Source organism: Bombina bombina, chromosome 2 (assembly GCF_027579735.1).
Source record: "Bombina bombina isolate aBomBom1 chromosome 2, aBomBom1.pri, whole genome shotgun sequence".
Classification (NCBI taxonomy): Eukaryota; Metazoa; Chordata; class Amphibia; order Anura; family Bombinatoridae; genus Bombina; species Bombina bombina.
The window spans coordinates 346496302-346505802 of record NC_069500.1 but is presented as its reverse complement, the minus strand read 5'-3'; the positions used below and the strand labels follow the sequence as shown (position 1 = coordinate 346505802).

Below are 9501 nucleotides of genomic sequence, written 5' to 3'. Positions count from 1 at the left end.
ACCGGCTCACGTGCTTTTCCTCTTAAATGTCCCGGCCATATATTTGGTATCCGTCCGACTTCCTGTAAATAGTACTTTATATACCTCTACTCTCTCACCTATTTCGCAATAAGTATAGCTCTCGCTCATCAGATCTAAGTAGAGAATACTGAGAATGGTTTTATTTTGATGGTTGCAGTGCAATTAGACTGGGAAGATCCAACTTCACAGTGTTTGTAGATATAGTAACGGCATTTGGTTAAGTATATCCCTCCGCGGGCCCGTTCTCTGCAGACTGTTTTGGTCTTGCTTGTGGAAACCGTGGAGATTTCATCCTGGTCTTGTCTATTAGACACCTGATACATATTCTACTACCAGCCCCGGCTTCTGTTGTCAGGCCTTCGCTGTTTTATTAGCGTTATATTTTTTTTTTAACGTTGTTGATTTAATAATTTTAACCTAGTTAAGTCGCTGTCACTCTTATTTTATTGGGCTCGTCAGCTGTTACGAATTCTGGTTGTTTATGGGACCGTCATGTCCATGAAGCAGGCTGGAAATAACCGAAAGCCCGGCGGAGGTAGTGTCCCTGCGGCTGGAGGAGGCGGAGGAGGAAGACAGAATATGGGCAGGTGGGTGACATTCAGGGAAGGCCTGTTAATAATAAAAAAAAGGGCGTTGCGGAGGGCAGTGGGTCAGTGGAGTAGGCCGCAGGGCATTCCTGGCCTTAACTTCGGAGCTGGTTGGCCCCAGGCAGTTATGCAGTTGTAGGCCTTTCTGGTGCTGAAGGTGAAATCTGACAAGACGTGACCCTCAAGTATACACAACAGTTGCCTTGGGCACACACACTGGGTCATGTCTTGCTATGGTACTTTGGATCTACTTGAAATGCACCTCACATTAGTGACCAGAGAGGACAGTAACTCATTGATGTACTCTGCAGTCCTTTCTGGTAGCCGTTATATGACCCAAGCACATACAAACTTCTTTTCTGCGTTTTGTATTCTTATCTCCGCTATCAGCTGTCAAAATTGATCAAAACGTCCAAACTGAGCTGTCTTATGTATTCTTCTGGCCATGCAGGTTTTGTAGCCCTTTGTGACAGACAAGGGGTTAATGTTTGCTGCTATTGGTAGTGCCGACGTTTAGGAGCCGATTCTGTGTTACTGCCATTAGTGATGTTTGAGATATGTTGTAAGGGTAAAGTTATTGCAGCTTTGGATCTTCCTTATGGGAGAGGTACTAAATCAATGCCATCTTTTACGACGTAGTATGGGCAAATCGTGTTAGACACATTTATTAGGAAATATGACTTATTGCATGCCGAAGATGAGGTTTGCGAAATAGGTGTAGAATCACAGCTGAGATTTCTGTATTGTGCTTCCGACTCCGCTGTAACCTACTGGCCACCCGCGACATTCATAATACATTGCATTCCCATCAGCCAAGGGGTTAAACGAGGTGGCTGAACCATGAAAGCATCGCTGATGTAACACAGCATGCTTCCTAGACTCTTTCTCCCTCTTCCAGGCTAGCAATTCTTTGCTGCTGGCAGAATAAAGGTTAAACCGCAGTGCTCGCCAAGACAGACAGGGCGTTTATACCGGCTGCGCAACTGTTTGTTTGTTATGTGTTGTTTCCTGGATTCTCTGATGCTTTTGCTACCCTGGACACTTTTTCACCTCGTTATGTGTCAGTGTAAATCATTTCCTAATGAGAGTTCGTTTAGTTGCACTGTCATACTATTGATAACGAGTCTGGAATGTGTACCTGATGATAATTTAGAAATACAGTATATTACACAGAGAGACCATTTTATAACCATGCTATATAGTTCTTATGACAGCTCCAGTCTATATTGGAGTCTGCACTATCTAGTTGGGATCCCATGTCACCCTTTCCTGTGATGCACTCATTGACCTGACACACACTGCATGATATCTAAAATGCTAGACCAGTAGAGAGAGAGAGAGCTTCTGATCTCTGAAACAGATTTTAACTTTTATTGCACATAATTAAAAAAAAAATCTTGAAGCTGTAATTAATTAGGAAACAGCCAGGTACACATTTTTTAGGCAGGCAGTTTTTTTATTTCATGTATTTATTAATTTTTGGTATATACACTCATAACCCAATCATTACTGATACAAGCAAAGTGTACATAATTAAAGGGATATTAAACCCAAACAATTTTAAACAACTTTTCAATGTATATCTATTATGAAATTATCTTCATTCTTTTGGTATCCTTAGTTGAAGGAGCAGCAATGCAATACTGGGAGTGGAAGCTAACTGAACACATCTTTTAAGCTAATGATAAGATGGCTCTTATCTGCCGTCAATATCTATGTTTCTATCAAGGGGTCATGAGCTCAAGCTAAAGGGTAGTAGATTCAGAAGTAATTTGAGGAAGCACTTCTTTACAGAAAGAGTGATTGATTTATGTAGGGCTGCAACTAACGATTATTTTCATAATCGATTAATCGGCCGATTATTTTTTCGATTAATCGACTAATCGGATAAAAAGAGAATCAATAATAGTTTTCTACGTTTTAAATAAAATCCACATAATGAGTGTTACAAATATAAACTTCAGACTAAAACTTTACATTAACACAACTGTTTCTTCAATTTTTAAGCAGCAGAGCACAGTTTTATAATTAAACAAAACCACAAACTGTTTGAAAAGAGGTAGAACTAGAAAGAGTTAGACTATCACTGTTAATAACATTCTGTTATTCACTCTTTCATAAACTTTGCATTAAATGCAAAAATCTCAACATGTCCACATGCTTCTGGCTAAGGCTGGTTCTCTGTTTGCAGCTATGTTTCCTGCAGCAGAGAAAAGGCTGTTGAGGTGTATAAGTAGGGTTTTGCCAATTTCACCAAAGTGGGATATTTATCTTTGTTAGCTCTTCACCAATGCTAAGTGTTTTCTACATTGGCAAGGGGCCTCTCAATAAAGTAACCATTGACTTCATTCTAACATAAAAATATCTTGAATATCTATATGCAATGGTAAATAACCAGCTATAAGGTTAGGGGAAATATCTAGTCCGCTCTAAAAATATTGAATATATACTTATAAAGGTTGAATCTGGTACATATTATCACAATTTATTAAAAATATAAAAAAAACAATAAAAAACAAAATCAGAAGTGCTAAGGACTGTATATCAATAACAGGACAAAGCCTTACACATTTATTTATACAGTACATATAATCAGCAATACGCTAATAATTGTGCAAACAGATAATAGTGCACATCAATTTAAATAACTCCCATCAATCTAGGGGCAAGGTGTAAACAACAAGCTTGGCACTATATCATGCAAAGCATAGTTCCAAATCACCAGATTTAATATAAACAATCCAAATGATGACTTTTATATCTGGGTTGCACATAAGCCAGGGGTAGCTGTAAACTTATAGTGTCCTGAAAAAGTGAAAAGTAGACGTCTGTAGGCGTCCTTTAGGCTAAGGACATAACCATAAAACACAATACCATGTGCAGGAGCTCATTGGAGTGAAGCAGCTGGTGTTGTGCACAAACCAACTAATTGCAAACCAACTAATCGATTAATCGATTATGAGATTCGTTGACAACTATTTTCATAATCGATTATTATCGATTATGACGATTAGTTGTTGCAGCTCTAGATTTATGGAATAAACTTCCTCAAGAGGTAGTAGCAACAAACACTGTGGGGGACTTTAAAAATGCATGGGACAAGCATAGGGCTATCCTACGAACTAGATAAGTTTATACTGTTAGGTAAGGTCGGGCAGACTTGCTGGGCCTATGGCTCTTATCTGCCGTCAATATCTATGTTTCTATGTTTCTATGTTTCTATGTATGTTTGCAGTCACCAATCAGCAGCTAGCTCCCAGTAGTGCACTGCTGCTCCTGAACCTAAATAGGTATTCTTTTTCAACAATGGATGCCAAGAAAATGAAGTAAATTTGAAAGAAGTTTACAATAACATGCTCTTTCTGAATCGTGAAAGTTTTATTATTAATTTACTATCCCTTTTAAAATCAAGTTCCTTGACTTCAATGGTGTGTCAAGCCAAAGTGACCACCTAGAGGTAAAATGCACCATTGATAGTGATATTGATAGTGTTATTTCAGTTGTCTGACCCTTGTTTTAAAGTGAAGTTTAAAGAAACATAACCAGTAATGCACTAATGGTCCCATAACTATGTACAATGAACCAATCAGGGGTGGCATATGCGAGTAGCTGCCTGTTAGGGACTGTTTTCAGCTCAGGATTAGCGGTGCATTGCCCATCCACTGACTGATTTAACTTTGTGCTTGGCCTCTTTGCATCAGTTGCATGCAATAATAAAATGCTCTAAAATATTAGAGCATTTTATTATTGAGAATGTATGTCTCTTTAAACTTGCACATGTTAAAGAGCAGCAGTAAAAATATGCTCAGCTTATTATTTTGCTAGAGAAGTTTTTGAATAAAATGTTTTAGTCAATGTTGCAGCTCGCAGGAGATTAATGCTGAATACCTAGGTGTCCATTACTCAGAGGTTGATAAGAACTACCACCACTATGATTTTAAGAGTAATAGAAGCATAAAAGCAAAAGTGTGTGTTTTTTTTTTTTCTTTCATAACGGGTACCCCTGTATAAGGCTCGGTATGCAGCCATGCACTTTATTGCCGAACCATTTAGTGAGAGCATACACCCAGCTCCTTGTTGCAATAGAGGAGAGAGACCAAAGTCCTACTGTACAATACCATTTTAGTCTTTATCTAGTAAAAGTGATAGGAAAGTCAAAAACAAACTTGCACGATTCAGATAGACCATGTAAGTTTAAGATGCTTTTAAATTCACTTCTATCTTCAAATGTGCTTTGATGTCTTCGTGATGAAAAATAATATGCACAAATCCTACACTAGTGGGAGCTAGTTGCTGATTGGTGCCTTCACACATTTGTATCTTGTGATTGGCTAACTAGATGTGTTCAGCTTGCTGCCAATGTTCCTTCAGCAAAGGATAACACAAGAATGAAGCAAATTTGATAATAGAAGTAAATTGGAAAGTTGATTAAAATTGTATTCAAATCACGAAAGAACATTTTTGGTTTTTCCTGTCCCTTTAAACTCATGAATGCTCACTCATTTTTACTTACATGACTTGTGTTATAGTCATCCAACTTTATCATGCTGAAATTGGATAGCTAGTGCTGGAGTTAGATATATTTTGATTAACATAACGCAAAAAATTAAAACACATTTTCATAAAAATACAGCATTGTATTCTATGAGGTTCCCTAGAAATTGTGCATTAAAGGGACAGTCTACTCCAGAATTTTTATTGTTTAAAAAGATAGGTAATCCTTTTATTACCTGTTCCCCAGTTCTAGATAACCAACACAGATAACAGGTAATCACAGATGTAAAAAGTATATTAATAGAACTAAGTCTGCAGACTGCCTCCTTATTTCAAATCTTTTCAGACTTGCATTTTAGCCATTCAGTGATCACTCATTAAAAAAAAAAAAAAAAAAAAAAACCACTGGAGTGAGCACAATTTTATCTGACACATATGAAGTAGAACTGTAACTTGAGAAAAACTGTCAAAATCCACTGAGAAAAGGAAGTAGCCTTCAAGGGCTTAGAAATAGGCATATAAACCTACTTCAGCTTAGCTTTCAACAACAAATACCAAGAGAACAAAGCAACTGATAAAAAATAAATTGGAAAGTTGTTTCATAATTCAGATAGGGCATGCAATTTTTAAAGTTTAATTTCGACTACGCTGTCACTTTAACCTTATTGCAGGGCTTGACACATTAGTTTCAAACCTAGGAGCCAGGCCAAAAATGGCAATGTGTGGTTTGTGTGTAAAAATATATGCACAAAGGCATTCATTGGATTAGTGAATTGCCATGTGATTAGATAGACATATAGAGGGAGTCATGGGATTAAAACTCTTGCATAAAACATCTACAGCAGTGGTTTTATCAGCATATTGAAAGCAACAAACATACACCATTAATTTAACCTCTTGATTTCATATGCAGCAGTAGTTCAACCCATTGATTGGAAGAAATCTATATAGAACACAGATTACTTTCCTGGGAAGTGATGTACAGGCCTTACATCACACCAGCTAATACATCCCATGCACTTGTTTGAACTAGAATTCCCATAAAGATGCTTGAAATTTACAGCATGATGCAGCTGGTCACATGGACCTGGATCTGCAGGCTCTGAGACCTTATAGCACAGGGGTCAGCAACCTTGGGCCCCCAGATTTTCTGGAACTACATTTGGCATGATGCTCAGACAGCCTAAAGAGTGTCTCGGCATCATGGGAAATGTATTTCCAAAACATCTGGGGGTGCAAGGTTGCTGACCCCTGTTATAGCAGTAGTAAAATAGGACACAGAGCCAGGTAATTAAAGTGATTGTAAACTTTACCTTTTTAAAATCAGTTCCGGAATCTAATCCAATATTTTATATGGACCTTAATTGACCACTTCTAAAGATGCGCTGCTCTAGCTACAAAAAAAGAATCCATATGGCTGGCTAGAGTGCCGATTAAAGGGCAGTTAAAATCACTAGCTCACAAAAAAAAGCGCTTTGAAGTGGGTGGCCAGCCGAAGTGTGTGGTATTAGAATTTCTCTGCTAGAAAAAGTAAGTTACAGCGCATCTTTATTAGAAGTGATCAATTAAAGTCCATCTAAAATATCTCTTAGATTCCATATCTGATTTTAAAACATGTAGAGTTTACCATCACCTTAAAGTGATTGTAAATCCTAGCATTTGTGAAACGCTAGGATTTACTATTGGAACAAATAAAGGGGACTTTCAGTCATGCTGAAAGTTCCTTTATTTAATGCATTCGCCGCACTGAGCTCTTCAGGCAGTCCACGGCAGAACGCTAGCTGGCGTCAAGCCGGATAGCCCACACGGCTATTGGCTAAGGCTGAGGTGGAAACGTCATCTCTCAGCAAAATAGCGCTCTGCCGTGGGCTGCCTGAGGAGCTCAGTGCGGTGAATGCTTTAACAAAAAAAAGGAACTTTCAGCATGAAGTATTTTATACTTCAGGACTAAATGTTCCAATGGTAAATCTTAGCGTTTCACAAACACTAGGTTTTACCATCACTTTAAAGGGACATTAAACCCACATTTTCTTCTTTCATAATTTAGAAAGAGCATGACATTTTAAACAACTTTCTATTTACTTCTATTATCTCCATTTGATTTATTCTCGTAATATTATTTGCCGAAAAGCATATCAAGATCTGCTAATTGGTGGCTGCACATAGATGCCTCATGTGATTGGCTCTCCCAGGTGCATTGCTATTTCTTCAACAAAGGAAATCTTAAAAATTAATCAAATCAGATAAAATAAGTAAATTGCAATATTATTTAAAATTGTATTCTCTATCTGAATCATGAAAGGAAAATTTTGAGTTTAGTTTTCTTTTAAGTACAGGTTGAAAATCCTTTTATCCAAACTGCTTGGGACTGGATAAGGTTTGGATTTTGGAATATTTGCATCTGTAAAATGTGACAGTTTGGAGAGGGGGATGGAACTAAGTGTAAACAACAATATCTAATGTCATTTAGGCAATATTTACATGTCATAACACAGCTTATACCTGTAACCTAAAGGTAGTTTGATATCATTTTATGCGCTACAGAATCTGTTGGTGCTCTACAAATAACAGATAATAATAATAATAATAATAATAATAATTTTTTCATAGTACCCTCAGAAATATAGTACAGTACTGTAATCAGGTAATATTTGTTAAAATGTATCCAAAATCAAACCAAACACACAGGCAGAGAAGATTGTTACTTACAGGCAGGGAAAAAATTGTAATTTTTCATAATTTTATTTTTGAATAACGGTTTTGGGGATTTGTACCTGTACCTCTAAGTTCAACTTCTCTGTTGTAACTGGATTATTGTAAATCTAAATTCCATTTGATTCTCACAGATGGTACTTTCAAAATAAATGGAACATAATAGCAACATATTATACTGCAATACATTTTGTTAAATGTGTATTAGGTAATGTCTTTTTTTTGTTTTCTATAAATGTTCATAGTAAAACACATTCAGAAAATTTTCTGTACTCTCATTTAGCTGATTTGGATATGGTGAACTGTAATCCTAAAGATGTATATGCTTTAAAGGGCCTTTTTAAATGTAAAAAATGAGTAGGGCCATAAGAGGTGCTGGTCTTGCAGGCAGTGAAGCATGCAGAAATAGTGATGTTACCCTCTGGAAGCCCCTTGCAACAGGCAATGTACAGGGTACATTGTTGTGTTAAAGGGATAGGAAAGTCAAATAAATTTTGATTTGGATAGAGCATGTAACTTAAAGGGACAGTCTAGGCCAAAATAAACTTTCATGATTCAGATAGAGCATGCAATTTTAAACAATTTTCCAATTTACTTTTATCACCAATTTTGCTTTGTTCTCTTGGTATTCTTAGTTGAAAGCTTAATCTAGGAGGTTCATATGCTAATTTCTTAGACCTTGAAGGCCACCTCTTTTCAGATTGCATTTTAACAGTTTTTCACCACTAGAGGGTGTTAGTTCACGTATTTCATATAGATAACACTGTGCTCTTGCACGTGAAGTTATCTGGGAGCAGGCAGTGATTGGCTAAACTGCAAGTCTGTCAAAAGAACTGAAATAAAGGGGCAGTTTGCAGAGGCTTAGATACAAGATAATCACAGAGGTTAAAAGTATATTAAAATAACTGTGTTGGTTATGCAAAAACTGGGGAATGGGTAATAAAGGGATTATCTATCTTTTAAAACAATAAACATTCTGGTGTAGACTGTCCCCTTTAAAGACACTTTGTTAAATTCACTTCTATTTTCAAATGTGCTTTGTTCTTTTGGTATTTCTTGTTGAAAAAGAAAATACACATATATCCTGCACTAGTGTGAGCTAGCTGCTGCTTGGTGTCTGCACACATTTGTCTCTTGTGATTGACTGAGGGATTGGATGAATAGATGTGTTCAGCTAACTGCCAGCACTGCAGTGTTGTTACTTCAGCAAAGGATAACAAGATAATGAAGCAAATTTGATAAAAGTAAAGTGGAAAGTTGTTTGAAAATCTAGGAGCCAGTTCGTAAGTTTAAGATCCAGGAACTTTTATGAAAATAGTTGTCAACGAATCTCATAATCGATTAGTTGGTCTGTGCACAGCACCTACTGCTTAACTCCAATGAGCTCCTGCACATGGTATTGTGTTTTATGGTAATGCCCTTAGCCTAAACAGACGTCTACAGACAATTACTTTTCACTTGTTCAGTACAGTATAAGTTTACAACTATTCCTGGCTTATGTGCAACCCAGAAATAAAATAGGAGTCGTCATTTGAATTGTTTATATTAAAGATTTGTGATTTTGGAACAATGCTTTGCAGTATATAGTGCAAGCTTGTTATTTACACCTATCCCTAGATTGATGGGATTTGTTATTGCATTTATGTGCACTATTATCTGTTTGCACAATCACTTGCTATTGCTGATT

General features: G+C 36.9%; 1 protein-coding gene across 1 annotated transcript in view; it reads left to right on the top strand.

The window, feature by feature from the left end:
• Positions 1-246: 246 nt before the first annotated feature.
• Positions 247-9501, top strand: part of ATXN2 (ataxin 2) — a gene marked incomplete in the record, with an annotated part of 1324939 nt that continues 1315684 nt past the window's right edge. Inside the window, 1 exon segment of the mRNA XM_053699757.1 lies at positions 247-608. Coding sequence (XP_053555732.1) covers positions 514-608 — 95 coding nt within the window.